This window comes from Vidua macroura, chromosome 3 (assembly GCF_024509145.1).
Source record: "Vidua macroura isolate BioBank_ID:100142 chromosome 3, ASM2450914v1, whole genome shotgun sequence".
In the NCBI taxonomy this organism is placed as follows: domain Eukaryota; kingdom Metazoa; phylum Chordata; class Aves; order Passeriformes; family Viduidae; genus Vidua; species Vidua macroura.
Genome location: NC_071573.1, coordinates 50,965,224 through 50,988,064, shown reverse-complemented (window position 1 = coordinate 50,988,064; position 22,841 = coordinate 50,965,224). Strand labels below are relative to the sequence as shown.

The following is a 22,841-nucleotide window of genomic DNA, read 5'->3' as shown; positions in this document are numbered from 1 at the left end:
TTTCTATGCATGGAAATGCACACAGGTTTAGATTTCTTTGGCAGAAGGAGAAACAGCTAACACTTACCTTCTGTCTAGTCACTTCTGAAGGGTTCTTAACAGCTCTTGGTCCAGTGTGTGGCACCGTGCGTGTTGGAGGACAGCAAACTGGGAAGAAGGTTTTCCTTCTTATTCTCTAGCATTTTATATTCTTACTGATTAATTCAAGGGGCATTTTTTTTCCTTCCAAGAAGGCAAAAAGAATAAATCAAGTATTATATCAGATGTTTATATACTGAAGTTGTTTAAAAACAATTCAGTTACTGTAGTAAAAATGATTGGCTGGTCCTTTATTATCTTGTATATAAAAGTGAGGCCTTATAGATATCTTTGATAAGAAATTTACAAACCTCTATAAAGACAAGGTTATTATGTGTCATTTTTGGAAAACAAGAGGTAAAAGGAAGAGAAAATAGAGAGCAGCAGTGGAAAAAATTAGGTGTTTGAGAGAGTGGTTGACTTAATGGAAGAAAGTGTTTTTTCTGATACAGAAAATACAGGCTATTTTGGCTATTTCCAAATTAACTGTAAAAAAAAACCACGAAGTGAGGTGTGGGGATGAATCCTGCCTGTCTTTTTAAAGCTAGTTTGTTTTGTCCTAGATTTAAATGGCATAGAAAAGGAGGTTTCCAGTCCTTTAATGCTTGGTAAATAGCTGTTTACTCATATGAGTAGGGAAAAAATAGCAGCCCTACTTTCTCCATCTTTTAGGCCTGACTTCCTGATTTAAAACCTAGTGAAGCAGAAAGTAAAGACAGACACATGACTCCTGAACAAAACTAGGAATAGATTGAGTTTGGAGTTTAGTTTATGTATATGTATTCCAACATACTCCTGTGAGAGATAGGGAGTTGGAGTTAATGATCTTTATGGATCCATTCAAATTTGAGATATTGTACAGCACCGCCTATTTTTAAATGAGTTCTTAGAAAAAGCTTTTGATACAGATATTAATATTGAAAATATGAAAATCTATACAAAATATGATTTGTGTGTTTCGATGATTAGGTACATTGAATTTTTTTTGTGGTAATGTTTTTGCAGAACATTGGATAGGAGATTTTAACTGAATTTTCCTGACTTTTTTTTCCCAAGAAAGAAACATTTGGAACCTAGTTCCCAATGGAACCCTATTGTTTCCTGCAGGGAAAACATGAATATCAAAGCAAAATTCTATATCCTTTCTTGTCATAAAAATACAAGATATATACCTACTTTGCCCTGAACTCTCAGTTGTAAGAAAATCAGAAATAACAATGAAATAGAGGCAATATGTAAAGGAATGTATGCTAAAATAATATACTTACTTGATCTGTTTCTTGATACAAAATACATGCAAGTATGTGCCATTCATTATACTCTAAATCACAGTAATGAGCTTCATGGACAGTTTGGATAGTTTACAGGGAATTAAATAATCCTGTTAATGAAAGAAGATGCTAAATCTGGAGTTCAGTCATGGTGACTGGCTTCAACTTCCTTTTCATTTCATAGGTAAAGATATCAAGTCTTAATACCTGATGGTAAAGCAGAAACATCTCTCAGCATGTTGTCATAAATATTTACATTTCCCATATCATGATATAAGTGTCCTAATAGTCCTTGTTCAAGTTGCTGTTTAAGACTGCTGCATATCAGATGATGTTTTGTGCAGGTAATTGTACCTATAGAATCCAGTGGGTGTGTTTAAGTGTCACAGTTTGTCTGATAATCAGTTTGCAGGTGTTGTAAAAAGGAAAACCCATGAATGACCCAGTGCCCTCAAGATACAGTTGCCCTCACTCCATCTCTTGAGAGAATCTTACTCCATCAGTAAGAGAGTTCAGCTGTGATTGTTTTAATATGCAGAATGACTAATGGTTGGGGGGAGGGAAATCAATAAATAGGGATTATGTAAGAAAATTGTTTGTTTTGTCTTTATTTTTAAAGTGTTTAACAGCCTTGTTCCTAAAATTATCCACCCCTTTGTTCCCTCAGGGAAATGTTGCTTTCATCCCAGTTTTCATATAGAAGCTCCCACGTAGATGAGACAAGGCTGAAATAAGCAAAGCTTTCCTGCTAGGAATACCTCAGGAACTTATTTTCTTCCCTAAACTAGTGGATTGAGGAAGAGGGGGTTGTCAGTACAGTCTCTTACGCAGTGCTGGTACCTTTAATGTATGTTTAATAGTATTTTTAGGAATGTTTTTCAGAAAAAAAAAATTGCCCAAGTGCCTAAAGTTATGAGGTGTTTTTTTTTTTTTATAATAGGTGTCTTTTATATGTAATAGGTTGCATTTTATTAGGCATTTGGAAACATGTTGTGAGCTGGCATAGTTTTTAACCAAGGGGACCCTGAAATAAAATCTTGCTGTGTAAGCTGAATGTGCTGTTGATACTTTTTCTCTGTCACCTCTGCATTTGTAAGTCAACAGGAAGAAAATTGTGCTGACACCTCAGTTGCCTATGTGTCATTACCCAAATCCATCTGCACCAGCCCCTGAAACATCAAACTTGGTTATTACCACATTTTGTATGGAAGGCAAGTCACTCTTGTGCGTGTGGGGGATCCTGCAAGGACCAAGGAAATAATTCTCAGTCCTGTAGCTGTTTTGCATGACTCCTTCAGTAACAGGGAAATGGAGATGCTGAAACAGTAAACATACTCGTAAGCTGGGAAGCTGCTCCAGTCAGGTGTATTTTTGTGTGTTGTATACTTCTTACATGTTTTGAAATGCCTATTTAAGGAGTTTCTAATCAAAGGTGATGAAAAATAATTTTTAAAAGGGTAGAAATCCTTACTTAATGACTTAAAGCAGTGAAATGGGGTGGAGCAATATTTAATGAAGCTGCCATATAAATATTGTTTTCTATTACTTTTGTTCTGTTTGCAAGTCTTGGCACGTATGAAAAGTTGTGATGGTACTAACTGCTGTCCACCTTCTGTGATGATGTGTGTTCTGTTATGTAGTGTTTGTGGGAGGCATTAGGTAGATGGGATATGAGGAATGAAGCTGTTTCTCTTTATGGAATGAAGTAGTAGTGCCTGTATAAATGCCAGAAGGCAAATTGCTGAGCCAAAGAGCAGCTTGTGTTAGAGCTTTTTTCCTTACTCTTTTGTCCACACCCTGTAGTACAAAGCTTCCCTAACTGCAGACAAATGTCATCGTGTACAGCTTCCGTGTACGCCCAGAGTCCAAGGTGTAGCCAAGAGGCAGGATGTAGCCAGGAGGAAATACATACTAGAGGTGGGCTCTGGGCTTGATCCTGCAAAATGCTTCTGTTTTGGTTGGGTGTTTTGTGGCTGTGCTGGAGAGGGAAGATCGGTGCAGCTGAGCCTTCAGGTGGTGCTGTGTTCTTCTTGATCTGCTGTGATCCTGGCTCATGAGCCTGAGATGTGCAAGAACAGAGCTATCCTGCCAGCTGAGCATGATCCAGGATTCCTCTGTAAAGAGCATCCCAGGCTACTGTGGCAGTCAACATAGTTCATGTCATAAATTCCAACCCGTCTTCAGTTTTGTTACCTGTGTCGTTGACGTGATCGTATACATCTGTGTATCTCGCGGTTTTCAATGAGCCACCTACAGACTTGTCAGCTAATGTCTGTGCCATCTTGTGGTGGCTGATCAGGTTACATCAAGATTCCCTTAAAAAACAAACAAACAAATGAAAAACCAGCCAAAACAAAACAACCCTGAAGTGAGGAAAAAGAATGTACTTTTAAAATTATAGAGTGATTCAAGCTGGCAGTTTTTCTTTGGTAGCATTTTGAAATGGTGAGCACACACTGAATTGAGGTGGAAGCGGATAAAGATTAAGGTGTCTCTCAGGTGAAAAATCAAGCATGTTGCATAGTAGCATTTGCAGCTGTGAAGGACGAAACATTCAGATTGCAAAGCAAGCATTGTGTTGTAAATGGCTAAAGAAAATCCAGAATGCCAGCATATGAGGGAAATCAATTAACTAAAACTACCTGGGCTGTTTGGACTTTGCTCATTTTGCAAAGTGTATGTTAAAGGTTGGTGCTATAAGACTAGTAGCGTGGTACAGGATTTTCAGAATTTTGTTGCCTCATGTTTTCCACACAAGCTAGAAATTCTCATTTTTGCGTTTTCACATGTGGAAAAGAATGTTCCAACACCTGCCTGTAATTGTGGGTGTATGCATTCCTAATGCAGAAGGTATGTACTGCATAGGAAGGTGATTAAGGGGGTGGGGGGGGCGGTGGTACACACGACACCCAGCACATGCAAATATAGAAGACGACTCAACCTCATTGTTTTAGGTTAGGCTAAAATTTCTAAACATGAATAGGCAGAGGAGCTGAGCAAAAAGCAGGTTCATGCCTGGAGCCTACCAGGCTTCTTTTCACTCAGTGTTCATCTGCTTGTGCAACCGCAGCTCCATTCTCCTGCTGCCTGGAGAGGAGGAAGGAGCAGCCCCTGCTGCCGAGGTGCTTCCAGCTCTCCACAAGCGTGCAAGAGACAGCGTTCCCAAGGCTGGCTCGCTGCAGCTGAGGAGACAGCACTCATAGACCCTCCTTTGATTAGGATGTGTCTGTGTTGTCAGGGCAACTGTTAACAGCGGCGTATCATATTTTCTCCTCTTGTATTGCGTGCTGAATATTTTAGTGTGCTGTAGCTGGAAGAAGGTGCTGCTGCAAGGAACCTGGAGCTGTGGGCTGGGATCTGATTGAACAGGTTAAGACAGCAAAAAGCAGCATCCAAACCAATGTGCCTTTAATTGGGGCTTTTCTTCAAGGAGGGGAACGACTGCAAGCCTTTCGCTGCTGACTAATGTTGGTATTTGTCAGCTGTTTGCATACTGCTTATCCATAGGGGATCTGTTACAAGTGCTCAAATGAACAGACAGCGTTGCAGCTAGTGGCTAATCAGGGGCTGGAGTTTCTTACTTTTTTTTTTAATAAGCAAGAGGCAACAGCAAAATGCCTGGTTCAACTACTGCCTTCCGACAAGAGAGACTGAAGAAAAGTGCCAGGCCAAATCCCCCAGGTTTATTCACCATTAATGAAGAAGATGAGCAGCAAAAAAATGGGAATTCCACAAGACTGAAAGGTACGTTGCTGTTCTGCACTGCAATCAGGGCTGCCTATGGGATACGCTGCACAGCAGGCACAGCAGTGTTTTATTAGCTCTTCTGTGTGCTACAGAGAGTCTGTAAGTGACTGGTGCAGTTTGGCACTCACAAATGTGCTGTGCAGGATAGGTGTATTTAAATCCCCTGGCTTGTTATGCAACTGGCTCCTTTGGCTATGAAGAAAACAATACTTTTTAGTTATTAATCACATTTCTTCTGGTAGGGGTAATGGTCCTGCATCAGAAATACATGAGTGAATTTCTGTCTGTTTACTTTGACTTCTGTTTACAGTCTGGGTAAATAACTGTAAAAAACAAGGGTAGGCTTGGAGAGTACAGAATGCAATGCCCTTCTGTTATAGAAGACAGCTTTGCCAAAGACAGTGTGAAACTGTCTATACTTCCACTTGTGCGGGAGGGGCAGTGTGCCTTTGGCAGAGTATAGAAAAATTCACATTGTCTTAATATGCTGACTTTTTGCCTGACAGCAAAACAAAACAGACAGAAACCCCAAACACGAACCCAACAAATTGTTAAAGAAAAATATTTACGGTGCTTAAAGTAGCTAAGCAATGGTGGCAGAAGGATGCTGGTGGCCACTGATTTATAGCAGGTCTGTCAAGCCTGTGTAGCCACTGTCTGCCTTGTATAATTTAATTCCTATTTCCTACATGGATCCTAGTATTTAAACACTCTTAGTCTGGCAGGGATTCTGCTACTTACAATTGTGACTGTAATTTCTTTTTTTTTTGTGTGTCTTCAAGTGGTTCTATGTTTATGAGCACTCTTTTTGAGGGAGCAGAGGGTGGATTGTACCATTTCTTGTTTACAAAACAAATGTTTGTAGCCTCAAGACACTGTTTTAAATTTCAGTTATTACCATTCTACCATGTAACAGGAGAGGCTAGAAAGCATTTAAATAACAAATTTTTTGTATGTGTATTTATTAGTTCTGAATAATTTACAGATAACTGATTATTTTCTTCTTCTGAAGGAAAAAGGTAGCTAGCTTGGTCACTTTTACAAACAAATTCAGAACTCATGTTTTGTTTGTGGGGTTTTTTTGGGTTTGCAGTTTGTACTTTTTTTTCCTCAGAATGGTAAAAAACTAGTTAGAGCTTCATGATAAAACATATATTGCTAGTCATTGTTAATATGCCTGTCATGTTAGGGTCTTGTGTACACAGTTACCTGCTCTTCTGTGTATTTGAAACTGTCCATATAAAATGGAGATCCAAATTCTAGGGTGAGGTTGAGTTCTTAACGTTTTAAAAAGCATATTACTTTCCTTTATCACCCACTGGATGACTTCCAGAGTCAACAGTCCATAAAGCTAAAAATCAATAATTTGCCTGGTTTTGTTCAATGGCACTGCTAGTTTCCCCACAGTTTGTTGACTTAGCTACTCTTTTCTACTTGCAGAAGCTATACAGATGTGCTTATCCTTTGCCTCTCTGTTTTAACTGAGATTTGAAGTTTGATTATTCCTTTGTTTTCTCTTGTTGCTGTGAAATGTAAGCTGATGTATGTGAACAGTAGCACAGATAACAAGCAAACAAGTTCATGCAGTTTTAAGAAGATAAAAAAATTGTCAGCTTACCTTGACTGCTCCTGGTGAGAAATAATATAGGAAATGGTACAAAATATTCTGCAATGATATTTGTTTGCTTTTCATGTTACTAAATATTTAAAATATCTCATAGTGTCTCTAGAACGGTACACCATTTGCACAATGATACCTGTGGGTAAATACCTATGTCTGTACGTTTGAATGTTATCAGTCATTAGGTGGGTTAGGCTGGAATGCCAGGTAATGGAGAATGCATGTACTCAGGGTGCTGTTCTTCTCACCTGGTACCAAGAAAGGTCGCTCCAGTGCAGCTCTGACTGGGTCATGGACTCACATGGGCTTTCATGAATCTTTACTGTCTCTTGTTCTCTTGCTTCTTTACAGGGTTTGCCTTTCTTAGTTCTTTACCTGTTGTTTTTGCTCAGCAAGCACCTGCAGCTACTGAGATGTTTATTTTTTTCTCTCTCTCTAGCACATTCTTAAGTCAGGGTCGTCTTTGTGGGAGATGGGCTAAATGTCTTCATCTGCAGTTTCTGTTATTATGCTGGACCTGTCTTTGTACAGCAGTTTAAAACCCAAGAGGCCTTTAATGGATCTGGTACTCCAAAATAAAGATGTTCCTTCCTCCATTAAGAGTATTTGAATATCATCACAAGATTTAAAATAATCAATATTTTCATAGTTGAGGTCTTCTCAGACCACTAAAGCTTGATTAGACTTTTTATGAGAGTTGTTTTTGTGATCCGGGAAACAAATATTTATGTGGATCTTAAAGTGGCTGGTCTTTGTGAGGTTTTCTGTAAATTTATTTTAGTATTGGCCATTCCTTCGCTTGTCTGGCTGTCTGCATTGTAATTGGAGGCATCTGGTAGGCAAAATGAGTTTGTTTCTCCAGTGAAAACAAATAATGACAATGTTGGAGATATTAAAAGCATGCAGTGACCTTTATAGCCATGTGCTCCTGATTTTTCCTTTGCTTTGATGTGAACTGTATTTAGTGCTTTTTCAACAAATATTTTAACTTCCTTTCTTCCTCTTGGCTTTGGAACAAGGCCTGCATATTCGTTATATGTCTGTATGGCACCCACAATTTCAGGGTCTTGAGATCCTGTTGTGTAGTAGAAGAGTGCAAATAACAATTACTTTGAATATCCTTTTTTACCTTTATTAACAGGATTTATTATCCTTTCCTGTTATAACATACAGGAATTTTGCTACATAATGCACTCTTCAAATACAATTTCTATGGGTTTACAGAAGCTTATTCTGCACTTGAATTGGGTTTTGGTTTTGTTACCAGCTTTCCTGCAGTTCTGCAGTTATATTCACAAAGAAACCAGGCAAAACAGGAAGAGAACTACACACTTAATAGCCTTAATGTTTCCTTAAAGCTTGTGTAGTAAAACAGATATTGTTTCTGTGACTGAAGAGAATGTGTGTATGTGGTTCAGTACATAAATCACAAAGATATTGAGTAGATTAGTGTTTAATTATAGGTATCCATCCTGTGTGTGAATTTCAGCTTCAGCCATTCCTTGAATTCAGGCACAAACAATTCAGTCTGCCTTAGAAGATTTCCCTCCTCTGCTCTGTTAATTTTGTGCTCTTTGGATGTAGTCTTAAAACCTTACTCAGTTTTATGGAATTTTAAAGTGATGCCTCCTCTCCTTCCTCTTAGGAGGAGGACCTTCTCAACTGTTGATAATGTGTTTCTAAAACTATCACTTGATGAGGCTGGAAAAGCAATGCTTATGTTTCTGGGTTATGGATTTGATTACTTAATAACTGAAATAGTTACGACATTTGTGACAAATTAATAAAAAGTCTCAATTTAGCTGTGGAATCCTTCACTATCCTGCTTATTTAAAACTGATCAAGGAAGGGTACCTCTAATCTGATGAGTATTGCTAATACCAAGCTACACATACATGCCTTAGCTTTCTGAACAGTAGCACGGATTCTTTGTCCTCTTGAAAACAAGGGCTTTTTCCAGTCCTTTGGTGAATGACAGTGATGTCAGTGATCACCAGCAGATTTTGCCACTGTTGTGTGGCTGGTAATGTTTGTGCATACTGCTCATTTCAGGTGAAAGCTTTGTTCTTCCAGAGGGATGGAGGAGATTTCTTCTATCGTGACTGTTTGGGTACTTAGTTACCATGTTCTGCATGTTTTAGTGAAACATACATATTTTTTTTAGACTTAGATTGTCTTTTAGTTCAGTTGTTGTCTGTGTGTCTGTGTTGTTACTGTGTGTCTATACCCAAAGCAAACTTAAGATACCTGAAAGAAAAGGGAACTTGGCATCTTCAAGGACATTAAGCTGATAGTCCTGGAAACTGAAACTGTATACTTACAGAACAGGTATTGCATGGGGTGTGGAAATGTAATTTTATCCCACGCTGCAGAGCCTCAGGCAGGATCCAGAATGACAGCAGAGTCTCTGGCTTTTACCACACTTTAAACCAGCAAAACTGCCTGGGATGCTGGTTCTCAATGGGGCCTCTTGATGCTGGTTAGGAGGCTGACCTCCTGTTTGTTTGGGGCAAAACAGTGACCAATTGTTAAAGGCTGATGAACTGGCTTATCAAAATCAAGTACTGGAGGTTTTTCTGACAATGTGTAGCCCTATCTTTCCCATCTGCATTTGAGGCAAAATGAGTGGAAGGGAAGGAAAGGAACCAATTCTCATTTCGATGCTGGTTGTGTAAAGGGGCAGGGCTGAGAACCTGGACAGTGTGGTCTGGTGTCCTGCACATTCCAGTGGGTTCTGCTTATGTTTGTGCACTGCCTTTCTTTCTGCTAGCCAAGGCCAGGAGAAGAGGGCTCCAAAAGTATCTGTGATTCTTCTGGACATTTATTTACAGAATCACAGGAAAAAGGTGAGTTGGAAGGGACCCACAAGGATCATTGGGTCCAACTCCAGGCCCATCACAGGACCATCTCTGAGAATTGCATCATGTCCCCAGGTGTATTGTCCAAACATTTTTCAAACTCCATCAGGATTGGTTCTGTGACTACTTCCCTGGCGAGCTTGTTCCAGTGCCCAACCACCATCTGGGTGAAGAACCTTTTTCTGATTCTAACCTAAGCCTCCCTTGACACAACTTCAGGCCATTCCCTCAGGTCCTGTAATTGGTCACCATAGAATTGGTCACCTCACATGGCAGTTGTAGATTGCAATGAGGTCTTTTAAAATGCCTCTCAAAGCATCTGTGAGGTATATTCTTTAAAAAGCCCTATATTCATTGCTTACAGTGTAGCTGTTGGGGGTACAAAAGGAACTTGTGTTTTTTTCAGGAAACTGCTGCCTCTGTTTGTAGGGACTCCCCATTCATAGCTGTAGGTACCAGGAAGCATCCCATTTTTAACCATGACAAAGCTATCCTAACATGAAGTAATTTTTAAGCAGTAAAGCAAAGAGACTAAGCTGTAAGTCTGGGGGATAGCAGGGAATGTGTCTACAAACCAGTAGAGCAAATCTGATTTGTTCAGTCCCTCTGGCTTTCAGAGAGAAAGTCCAAGGTCTGAGCACTTGGCTTGTGTTGTAACAAAGCCCGTTCATCAAAGTGTGTGCTGGGATTACTGAGAGTGCTTATCTCTGCCGGGTGAGAATCATCTTACGCTTTTAGCTCAGCCCTGTGAGAAGAGGCTTCCACAGCTGATTCTGGAGGATTGTGTTCAGTTCTTTTGGTGACTGCATTTTGGGGCGGAAACAGCCTGTGGTCTATTCATGTACTCAGGGAGCATACTCGACATTGAGTACATTGATGACAAAAGTAAGAAAAAAAGTACGATGTTGATAGTTTTGAAAGTTTTAAGTTATTTGTTAAGGTACATTCAGTTGAACTTGGTATGTGAACTAGAAAAATCCCTTTTAAGGAAAGACTGAATTTTGCAAATAGCTTTTGTAAGTAAATGGGGTTATTTCAACCAAGATCTAAGTGATAACACAGTGTTCAGCAGGTGATAAGAACACGATGCAACCTTTGACTACTGTACTTGCAGGACAGGATGCTTGTTGAAGCTGCAAAAAGATTGGTGTTCAGTTTATTTGAGATATAACTTTCAAGAAAGCTCATGAAAGATTGATAGCAAGCAGTGGAGTTTTTCCCTATTCACTATTACCTCTGTAAAAGTCGTGACTTTAGAAGCCTGGAATTTGGTATGTGATTCTGTATGGAAAATAAATGTAAAGGGAATGAATGTAGGTCCATGGCCATTTCTTATGGGGAAAAAGAGAAACCTGGGAAGTGATAGATCTGTCCAAGAATCCTGAAATTCTCTGAGGTCTTGTTGCATTGTTTTCTCCCTGAAAATATGCAAATAATATTATTTTGAGGACTTTATACAGTAACACTCCTTTGGAATAAGTTGACAGCAGAAGAAATGGATTTCTCTGTCCTATTGTACTGCATTACACACACCTAGGTACTACCATGTTTTTATTTTGCAGTGAAAAATTGAGGGAATAGCTAAGCTCATGTTTTTAAAAGAAATATGTTGCACTTCTGTCCCCTGATGTTTTTGTGATTGTGGTTTTGTCAAGAGCTCTTGCTGCTGTTTGCAAAGCTTGCTCAGAAACTGCTGTATCTGTTCACTCCCTCTAAGTTGGCTTTGTACCCAGGTATGTAGCAGTCTGAATTTATTTTTAAGGGAAAAGCTTTTGCTTGTCATATTGAACTCCAGAGAAATTAATGAGCACTGGCCTAGAGCATTGCTTGTGGCCATGAGTGGTGATGGAGCTCTATGTATTACCAAGATCAGCTGATTCAGTGGGAGTACATAATTTTTCTTCCTACACAAGCTCACATGTGTGCGTTCTTTGCTTTCTCATCTACCTACAGAGTAATTTTTCTGCCTTTTAAATTTTTTCTGGCTTCTTTAAATTCACTCTGTATTTTACAACTGGAGACCTTGTTTTTCTGTTATTTGGGAATTAAGAGTTCTGAATGATAGCGTCTCAAAAGAGTCTCATGGTATTATCAGAAGTCTCTTCAGAAGTGATTTGTGGATGTGGGATTTTTTGTTTGCTTGGTGAGACATGCTATGGTATTATTTAATCTAGTCTACCCAACCTCAGACCACAACAGTTATATTCCAGAACAAATACCACAATGATTGATGCAATTTGCTCTGTTTTAATGAACTGCCTTCAGTCACTGAAGGTGCATCTCATAGTGCACTGTTTTTGCAGCCAAGCACTGCTTGAAATTCAGGAGTTTTAGATGCATTGAGTTGAAGCATGGTTTGAGTGAACATTGTCTGTGGGTCAGATTTGTATAATGAATGTAAGAGATGCTAAGGGACAATGTTTAATAAGCAAATAAAAATGCAGATGAAATATCAGAAATGAAATTAGGGAATATTCTAAAACTTGGGCTTTGAAGACTTGCTGCTTGAAGTAAATTATTTTTCTTTTTCAGTGGAGTGGAATCACATTTACTAAATACTGCATAAAACTCTCATTGATTTATATGTCTGACTATGAGAGCCGTTAAATAACTAAATTGTCCCAAGCCCCATCTTAGTGTATAGACATAGCCTTAACTGCTTAGTCAAATTCAAGGGAGGAATGACTAGGGGTAGCATGCAGATGGTATAAGTTTTCTTTTTATGCTGGCAGTTTCAGAGGAGAACCATTTGAATGCTAGCTTCACTTTCTCCTTTAAATGATTAACTTGCTGATAATGGCTAGAGTAAACAAAGTTCCAGAAGGCAGGTCACTGCAGCTTAACCTGGATTCAGGTTTCTCCAGAAAGCAGAATTGTGTCCCTGTTGTAGTGGAGGAGACAAGGGGTTTGGAACAGGCTATACCAGTGGAAAACTGAACTGTTTTGTCACTACTGGCACAGGCCTGTAGCTATACTGTGTGTTTTTCTGCTGGGGAACTCTGAGTTGTTTTGAAGTAGATTAATACCTTCTGTAGCTTTAATGGGATGGTGGTACAAGATTGCCTTTTATTGTCTGTTGAAGTTTTTGTTCCCTTTTATTCTGGACTAACAGATTTTCATTCAGTTGTTTCAGATCTGTTGAAGCCTAGTTTTGCTCTTCAGCTCTCTGGAGGAAACAGTTTTTCTCAGGGATCAGCTATATTTTTGCACATTTTTATGCAGTTTATCTGTGTAGTTGTCAACAAGAAGAAACTGGGTTTGGAATTAAGAGTTGGAACAAATCAAGCACAGGTATCTGCTGAGACGTAAAATGTGGCAAGTAGCAGAGATTGCAAATTATAGAGGTCTTCCAGTTGATGCCTATCACACAGGAATAAAAATTCAGTTAGATGAAGCATTCTTTCTTTTCTGGTACTAGTGTCTGTAGAGATGGCTTGAGGGAAAGCAGGAGTTTCCCGTTAGAACTCACATTTGTGGATTTTCAACTGGTCTCTAAAAGTGGTCTTTGATAGTGCATGTTGGAGGCCAGATCTACAATCAGCTTAATTCCTAGGCAAACTGACTCTTCTGCCTCCTGTTCTGAGAGTTATCCAAAACCCTCAAGAAGCCAGGAGAAATGGTCAAAGTACTAGAGTTCCCAGAAGGGACTCAATGTACTTAGAGACTGAATTTGCGGGTCGGTTGCTGGCCACCTGCTCATCAGTCTTTATTTCTTTTGTTTCACACCACTCCAGTCTGAGCTCTTCACACAGAGGTTGATTGATTTTCACTGTCAACATTCTTCTGAGTCTTCTTCTTATATCTGAAGCTGACATAGGACCAATTGTCCTTCTACAGTCTGGCACACAAGGCACAACTGCTCACAGATCTCTTTTGTGCTCTGCCACTGGGTTTTTGTTTAGCATTGACGGGCTATGGAATGAGGCTGGTGCCACAGCACACCTCTGCACGAAATGCTTCAGCTGGTGAATTTTGTCTTCAGAAGAGCTTTGCTGCAGCATAGTGCCATACTCACCTCCAATTGCATCGTATGCTGTGCTAAAAAAGTGCTCTTTCCTAATCAAGAACAGGGATGCTCTCTGAAAGATCCAAGGATAGTCAATGACAGAGAAAACATTAGGAAGAATTTTTATCATCCTTCTCCTGGGAGGAAATAAGGAATAGGATTGAGGAAGTAACACTTTCAAAACAAAGTTTTCTGTACGACGCCCGAGTGCTGATTTGATTGCTGGGAATATGATTGTAGTGCTGATGTCCTAGGCAGCCAGTCTGACCAGCTGAAAGCCCAGTGAAGGATCCTCGATCTAAAATCTCATGATACTCTAGAACATTTTGTTAAATGTGCTGAAGAGGCTTGGGTTGGGTTTTTTTTTTTTTCCTTCTTGAATTCCTGATCTTTTTCAGCTTCATTTTAAACTCCTGCATAGGCAAGGCGTATTATAGAAGTGCTGACAGAACTTGATTCATACTCTTGTATCTTACTGTACAAAGCTATCTTGTTTCTCAATTCTGCTTCAGGAAGCTTTTCTGAAAGCTGTTTTGGAAATGCAGGTTTATCCAGTTACCCGCCCTTGACATAAGAAGTTGTTCTTTCACACAGCCAGTTCTAGCTTTATGGTTTTTTTCCTTTATTCAAAGTGAATTGCCTCATCACCTTCATGCTGACTAAATGCACTGGTGAAAATTACAGTACTGAATTTTGGCTTGTATGCTAAGACACCACAAATCACACCAAACACATCTGAGCTGTTTCTGAAGACAGAGATGTCATGTCAGTGGAGTTTGCGCTAGTTTGTAGTGCAGGAGTGGCAGTGTGGTGGAAAACAATCTGATGAACTTTCTTGCCTGTCATTTCTCCTTAATCGTAACAGTGCTTTCATTGAGGAATGTACACCCTGCATGTACATGCAGTCCATACAAATTCTAGATAATGCTACTTTCACTTTTTGTGTGCATTTCCTTTCACTAGAAAAATGAAAATGTGTTTACCTCACTCTTATTCCCCGCAGCAAAGGAAGAAAAAATACGTTTTGTTTTGTTGGGTTTTTCTAAACACAAGGAACCTGTTCTAGCCACCTAACTATGGTAGTGATGTGTTTAGTTGCAGTCTGAACTGCAAAATAAGAGGTAAAAATAAAAGCAGATGGCAGTTGCCATCTGTAAACCAGAAAAGGACAGCAACAACCAGCTGCTGAGTGAGGTATTGGCAATAAAACCAGGCTGCAGACCAAGTAGTTTGTGCTTGTTATGCCTGGGTTATCACTGTTTTGATATGTTCTTACACTTCCAATTTGGTTTTTTCTGACTTACGCTGTAATGTATTACTTTTGTGCTAGTATTTTTCTCTACCAGGTTATTGTCAGTTTTAGGAAACACAATTATCATAGTTTGTGTCCAGGGAGTTTCTATGAACCTCACCATCCCTGTGAGTTAGGTAGAGTTATGCTGCTGTAAGCCATACCTCACATGCTCAGTGTCACTGAAGGCTGCATGCAGCACAGCCTGACTTTTCACCAGTATGTTCAACTTAAATCTTTGTAGTCAGTAACTGATGCAAAGCAAAGCAGTACTGTGCAGACTGGGGTGCTCACACACCACACAGAGATGCTTGTGGATGCCTCCTGTTTTGGTTAGGCTTTTTTAAAATTCCTTTCAGATTTCGTATGTTTGTGGCGTCTGCATGATGCGCAGCATTCCAGGACTGAAATGTTTAAGGTGATAGGATGATGGTTTGATCTTCCTTTCCTGAGAAGTGAAGACAGCATCTCCATGATAATTGTGTTGCAGTTCTGAAAAGGCCCCTGACCCCAAGGTTTGCAGAGCTGCTTTCTGCTCATTTTTAGCTCTGCAAACAGGCCCTGCTCTTGCCTGACTGTAAACAGTTCAGTGTGTTTTGCTGCTACTAGCAGTTTCCTTTAAGGGAATTCTTCAGTAATCTCCATGAAGATTTAGCTTACACTTTGAGAAAGTGCTGCCGTTTAGTCTTTCTTTATACTACAGGCTTGGAGTATGGACTTTTCTTAAACTTGTCCTTGGATTTCTTTTCAAAAAGATCTAGATAATTGCCAGTAGCAAGCTCTTATCCCTAAAATCTAGTCCCAGATGGTTAAACTGAGGTGTTTTTTTTTTTTTTTTTTCTCTGCATCAAGGCACAAAATTTTGCTGATGTCAAACTCTGCCAGCCAGTTTTCAGTAGAGTTCTTGGGCAGGGGTACTTTTAAGATGTCATTGGCCTCTTCTGTGTTTCTGGCTTTTTTGTGTGGAAGGTGTGGTTGGTTTTGTTCTTTTTTTTATTTTTTAAGTAGGGGAAACAGCAATATGGGTTTGTAAACGTGACCTGATAAGTTCCCGGGAGCTTTCAGAAGCAAGAGAGTCTGTGTTAGGGAGAGAGCTTATGCTCCTTCTTCCATTCACTTTTGGAGGCCTTTTCATGGCTCTAAGGAGTATGATTTAATACACTTCATCCAATGAGTCACATAAGCAGACCTCTGCTCTTGAAATTATATAAGCCAACATAAATTTAGAAGGAAACAAGGTAGGGAGCAGCTTCATGAGAAGGTTCACTTCTACATTTCTGGGGTTGGTAACACGTTTTATGCTTGGAGTGAGCCAAGATATTTCTTAAAACATAGTGGATTGATAGAGTTACTGCATGCTTATAATTGGGATGTTCTGTTAGTAACTTCTGTTTGAAGTAAACAGAATCCAATACTTTTAAGAAGAGTAAGATTTTGTATTTTCCTCTGTGGTTATAAAACCTATTATAATGTTTGTCTGAGGAGAGGGGGAGGCATTTGCTTACTTTTGAAGGACTTTTGCTATCCTTATTGTCAGCAAATTCTCTTCACAAAATATCCAACCTGACCTCACTTTTGGTGGACTTAGGTAGTGTGGAAGTACACCAAGCTAGGAGGATGGGAAAGAGTGAGAATTATAGAAGTCAAGAGAATCACAGAATGCTTTGGGTTGGAAGGAACTTTAACGCTCATGTAGTTCTGACCCCCCTGCGCTCGGCAGGGTCACCTTCCATTAGACCAGGTTGCTCAGAAGGCCCATCCAATCTGGTCTTAAGCACTTCCAGGGACAGGGAATCTACAGCTTCCATGGGCAACCTGTTGTAGTGCCTCACCACCTTCGCAGTGGGGAATTCCTTTCTAACATCTACTCTAAACCTACCCTCCTTCAATTTGAAGCCAATTCCCCCTTGTCCTGTCACTACATATCCCCGTGAAATTTTTTTGTCCAGATAGCATAACAATATATTTATTAATAACTGAGGCATGTTCTTCACTTGAGGAAAGCTTGTTTTTCAGTTTTAAAGCTGCTGCCTTCTGAGACTGGTTATTGGAAAATAACCAGTTATTGATTAACAGTCCCTCTGAGACCTGTGCTGCAACGACTGCCTTTTCACTTGGAAATTCATGTGACTTACAGAAAAAATATAATGTCTAGTAGCACTTAGAAGAACAGTATCTGTTTCCCTCTCTGGGGAGAGGGAGCTTGTTTTTGCAGAACATCCTGACAATAGTGATTATAATGAGAGCTTTCCCATGCTGTGTAGGGATTATTGAATATTACTTCATGGAAAAACAGTCAGCCAAAGAGGTTGTAATTACTTACTGGCTGAGCAACAGTGCACCTACTTTCCATTCTCTGCACAAGGTTTTCTCCCTTTCTTTTTGTCAGACTTTCCTTTTGCTTAAATGTTCTTTAAGTAAAACCAGCATTTATTGTATCTTCCAGAAGGATTTAATATGGAGCATAACATATATATGTTTGTGAGGTGCATATCACAAATACTTTTTTTAATAACATGTTTTGCCTGTAAATTTTTGAGAAGACTCTGCTACTTGTAGGTATTAAAAGATGTGAAATCACTCTGTGCATGTGCTTAAACGTCTGCTCTCTATTGCACTCTTGGATCTTTAAATGGGAAAATCCAATGAGATCTGGCTTTTCTGTTATATAACACACTGTTGTGCAATTATAAATGCTAAAGCAACGTTCCAAATACCTTCGTTTTGTGCTGCACTACAAAGCAGTGCAATGTTGGATTATGTTTTATGCTTTGCTTTTTAAAGGGAGAAAAATAAAATTAGGAAAATCAGGAGTCTGATGGTGTCCTGCATGCCTTTAAGATTAATTGGGACTTTGTACTGAAAGAGAAGCTAATTTGTGTTGAATACAACTGGCTGCTGAGTAAGTGGAGCGTTGAGGCTAATGTTAATTGGCAGTTGTGCCTTTTCTGCTGTTTCCTGGTGCTGTACTCGGTGACCAGGCTGGGCTGGCATGGCTTGTATCCGGTCAGAGCTGCTCACACACTGCTGCTTGCAGAGTGGGGCTGCTTTAATGGGACACTTGCATGGCGTGATGGTCATGGTGCTCTGAGCTCTGCCTGTCACGTGCCAGTAGAGCCAAGAGCTCTGTGTGCTGAGTTGCTGGTGGCCAAGCAGAGGGAAATGGGGGTTGCCTGCCAGGCTGGTTTGCTGGCTCTGCTGCTACTGCATCTGACTGCCTATTCATAGACTTGAGATGGAGATATGTACAACAGATGGAGATATGTACAACATCTTCTATGCAGTTTGAGTATCTTTTGGTAAATTTTGTAGACACAGAGCTGCCTGGTCAGCCTGGGAAATAACAAATTTTTAAGTATTTCCATTCCCTGTTCCACCTGGGTAAGACATTCTAGCATGTTATAGTGTGATTTGTGATTTTGGTGAAGCTTATTGGCTAAACTTTTTTCATCAGTGGTGTTTGTATTTCTGCTGGCTGTGGGTACCTTTTGGAGGATATCTTAGTGTCAGAGCTTTCCAAGCAAGGATTGATGCTGACTGCTATGGCAAAGTACAGAGCAGTGCTGTGGTTATGTGCTTAGTGCTTTTGATATGAAGAGAAGCCTTTGTCCCTGTATCTGCCCTTGAGCAAGTAGGGTACTACTCTTCACCCACATACTGTGACATAGATGCTTGTGAGGCATCATTACCAACACTTCCAATACTTGAAATAGATTATTTGAGAAAGAACAATAGGTAAATATTGCTAAACCATTCCTTTACCCCCAGGTAAACAAAGTAGGAACACTTATCTATGGAGGAGATGGGGTATGGTTTGTTTTGAGGGTTTTTTTTTTTAAATCCTTAAACAAATACAGACATAGGCAGATTATTAATGCCAGAGGAGTGTGGAAAGAGGTTACACTATTGATTGCATCACAGGCTTTGGCAAAATGAAACACAAAGCTTGTAGACAGGGTTTCTAGAGCCTGTTCTTGCTCTGTTGTGTCAAGTACTTTCCTTCTAAGAGAGTGGGGAAAAAAGCTCAGCTAGGCTATTACCTGCTGTAGTTAATTCTACAAATAGATGGACACTGATTTTTGTAGTCAGCTGTCACAACTGGAAAGTTATCCCATGGTATCAGTTGAAGGCCACCTAGTAAAGGACTTAGGTGCTTCTGTTTATGAGCACTGAAAAGCTAGATGTCATGTATATTCCTTTCCTATGGTTTTTAAAACCTTTTCCAAAGGTCTTTTAATAAATTCTCTGAATAGGAGTTGAAATAAAAACAAGACTTATTGACCTTGAAATATTTAAAATTGGATAGTTTTGAATTGAATGCAATTGAATGGTTTACTCTTTTCAGAGCTGCAAATGTTTTGCACAACTGTAATTCTGCCCTGTGTAGTTGTAACTCATGAGTAGTGCAGAACTCAGTTTGTCCTAAGTAGAGCTATCTGTGGAGAATTTTAAAGATGTCTGGCAAGAAGATGCATGCTTAGGCTTGTACAACACTGTTAAAAAGGCTGGGCCAACTTTGTCCCTGTTGTCATTCTTCTGAAGCAAAGTAATTGAAAAAGTAGCAAATCGGACTATGCTTAAAACACTTATATTCTTCTCTTGTTAATGGACTGAAAGCACTTATTGCCCTCTCTGGATCTCTCTTGCTTTATTGAACTGAACTGCATTTTGCAAGTAAACAATTAGTGGTCTAATTCTTGCTTGAAAAAAATAAACATACAATATCCATTTCAAAGAATGAGAACGCTCCCAAGGACAAGTATAGTACCTCAAGTTGCCTTGAAGAAATTGGTGCAAGTTTCTCATCAGCCTTTGAATCCCAGATCTGTTTATCTTCTGAATTATTGGTGGGCCTGTACATCCTGCTGTCACATCATATTTCAAAATAGTAGAACTATAAAAATGTTGATAATTTTGCAGTGGAGTAGTTACTTTTTAAAACTTTTTCTTCTGGCAAGTGGGGAATTATTAGGCTATTAGGCAACTTGCAGAAAGGGAGTTTGGAGGAAGGGACTTATAAAATGAATGGTCTGAATCATCCCTCTCCGCAGTCAGGGCTGAGGCGTTCTGGCAGGACTGCAGGCAGTGCTGCTCCAGCACAGCCTGGTATTACTTGTATGGAGAAACAAAGGGCTTCAGTCCTGAAATACCCAGCCTGCTACTCATCAGAGAACAGGGCTCCAAAGGATTTGATGGGAAGATAGGTCAAGAGTGTCTGGCACAAGGAAGAAAGGCCTTATAATGAAGAGTTACTTCTGTTTTTATTGTATATTTTGTTCCTGAAATCTTGCTTTTTCATACTTCATATTGCAATTTTTGCTTACCTGGGCTTCCCAGAACCCTGCACTGTCTGTTTACTTGGAATAGTGGCTGTTTGTGTGCCAGTAGCTCATCTGACTCGTGCTTCAGAGCTTCCCAGAGATCAAAGCTGCATTTACAAGAACTGGAGAGAAGCTATGCTGGACTGGGTCCAGATTTCTTGGGTTTGTTCTTATGCTATTGGCAGTGAATGTCTAGATTGTTTTGCAGACATACCATCAATTTGCTGCACTACTTATGCTGGGGGGACCTGGCACTGAATTCGACTTTGCTGCATTTATTTTATTGCAAACGATGCATCATGAGTCAGAAAGAGAGAGGTGTTAAAATGGTGGATTGTGGATGTCATCCAGGATGTATAAAGTCAGCATTTTCAAACACAAAAGCTAGAAGCAACTGTACTGATACAGTTGGCCTGTGCCTCAGAGAGACTATCACAAAAAAAGTGAAGTGGTCCACTCAATTATTTGACATGTGGTCTCTGAAGCCTGCATTATTTAATAGTGAGCTGGTCCCAGAAGTTATTGGCTGTTTGGAGGCTTTTTCAGTTTGTTATTTTGGTTGGGGCTTTGTTGTTGTTGTTTGGTTTCGGGTTTTCTTGTTTTGTTTTTTCTTTGTTTGGGTTGTTTGTTTTTTTTTTGTTGTTGTTGTTGCAAGTACTTTAATATCGGCTAACAAGGCTGCCCCCTTAAGACTAGGATTTGGCTGCAGCTTATTATGAACTGCCTCAAATAACACTTTGGGGAGTAATGCGGCTGCCTCCTCTGCTACTGAATCAAATACTTAACTGCTGCATGGTTGTTCAGGCTCTATTCACTGTTCAGTAATTGCTGTGTTTGATAGTGTGGGTCCGTCTTTTAAATCTGTTCTCCAAATTCCTTGGTCCAGAGCAGTTCCTTCAAGGACTTGCCAAGCATACAGCTTAACTATATGCCGAAGAGACTCTTCTTTCCACAGAATTTTGTCTGCTAGGAGAAAAGGACATAGCTGGGAGGAAAGGTGCACCAGCGCATCAAGCAAGGTGCAATTCCTGGCAGTTCTCACAGAAAAGATATGTAGGTGTGTAGTCGCATCTAGATACAGATGTGCTTATTTAAATAGTGACTAGACAATGTTTCTAAAGGGTACATGCTTCCCATGGATACTGTACAGCAGTTACATGCATAGCACTTTGACACTACACTGAAGCATTTGGGAAAAGGTGGTGCACATCCTAAGGAAAATGGCCTATCCTGGAGCCGTTAGCTGAAGTTCCCATGTCTTTCCAGTAATAACATCCTAGTGAAACTAACTTCAGCTGCTTTAGCTTGCATTTCTAGGAGCTCCATAATGATGGTAATAGACAGAAATATTTTTCTTTCTTTAATGCTATGTAGCTGCAAATTATGGCACTTCAAGATTCTGGATTCTACCTCTCCCTTCTTATTAAGGAAACCTACGTGCACTGCTGCTTAATGCTGTCTTCTTGTGACTGAAACTTGTCTATTTTTGCTCAACAGTGGAAGCCATGACTCTCCTGACAACCTCCTACTGAAGAGTTTATCAGACATCATTGCTTAGGTACATAAATGTGTGGAATAACTCTTAAGTTCTCTCCTCTTCTAGGATGCTGGTACAAGGGAAGCAAATCTCAACCTCAAGTAAATTCCCTCATAACCATATTATTAATCAAAATAGCTGATTAAAAAAAATCTGTGGATATAGGTCTAACTGAAGTCATATGTGTATAGTGACATAAACTACAGTTAAAAAAACTTGAAATTAAATTGGCATCCTAAGGCTCCTACAAAATAGTTGGAGAAAGTTTTTTTTGCTAAAACTGTGTGATCAAATGTGCAATTATGAGTTAAGAATAAAAAAATATTCTGTGTATTTGGATTACATTGTTGGGCAGAAAGAGGGCTTTTTTCAGCATCTAATGACTTGGCTCAGACTACCTGGATCACCTACAGGTCCTACTCCTGGCAAATGGCTCATGAGGACTCGAAGAGAGAGGTGTGTTTCTCTTCCCTTCCTGGAATAGGAATTGCCGAACACTTGTGGTATCTGTCAGCTGCCAGCCATGTTCCCCCCTGTCTGGCCATACTTTGCCCTACACAGGTTGTTTTCAAGACAGCCATGGAAGAGACTGAACTTTCAAAAGGGATCTTTACATTGTTGTTCTTGATCTTAAGCCAATGCACTCAGCTGTTTTCAGCTAATGCTCTTTGGGGTTTTGGGAGTGTTTTCAACATAAGATCTGCTCTCAGTACCAATGCTTCTGTTTAACTGATCTTTTTGATGTTCATAATACTAGCTTGCTCTTGGGTATGGGGGCATTGCCCTTCTGTGTGCAGTTGGAAGGACAGAGCTCACACAGTGGGTCAGGAGCAAAGTCAACAGAACAGTGAAGGACACCTGACTTCTGCTTATTCTCATACTACAGTGACTATTGACTTTACAGACCAAAAAAAAAAAAAAAAAAAAATTAGGTTGTGTTATTACTGCCGGGGGGGAAGGAAGTGACTGCTTGTTCAGATTTTCAGAGGTTTTTGCTATGAATGTACTAAAATAATTTTGTGAGGACATTGACTCTAGAGTGAAAGCATGTCTTGCCAGGAGACTGTTCAGCCCCATAATTGTGATTGTTTCCCCTCTACCAGAAAGCAAG

General features: G+C 39.8%; 1 protein-coding gene across 5 annotated transcripts in view; it reads left to right on the top strand.

Moving 5' to 3' along the window:
• Window positions 1–22,841, top strand: part of MAP7 (microtubule associated protein 7) — a 108,764-nt gene that overhangs the window by 5,896 nt on the left and 80,027 nt on the right. For 2 of the 5 annotated variants that reach the window (XM_053972526.1, XM_053972524.1), the window contains exon 1: window positions 4,700–5,093. The exons of 1 other annotated variant lie outside the window; for it this stretch is intronic. In XM_053972526.1, coding sequence (XP_053828501.1) covers window positions 4,964–5,093 — 130 coding nt within the window. In that variant the 5' untranslated portion in view covers window positions 4,700–4,963. Of the gene's footprint in view, window positions 1–4,694; window positions 5,094–22,841 lie in introns of those variants that run through there. 2 more of the 5 variants (XM_053972529.1, XM_053972525.1) reach the window with 2 other exon arrangements.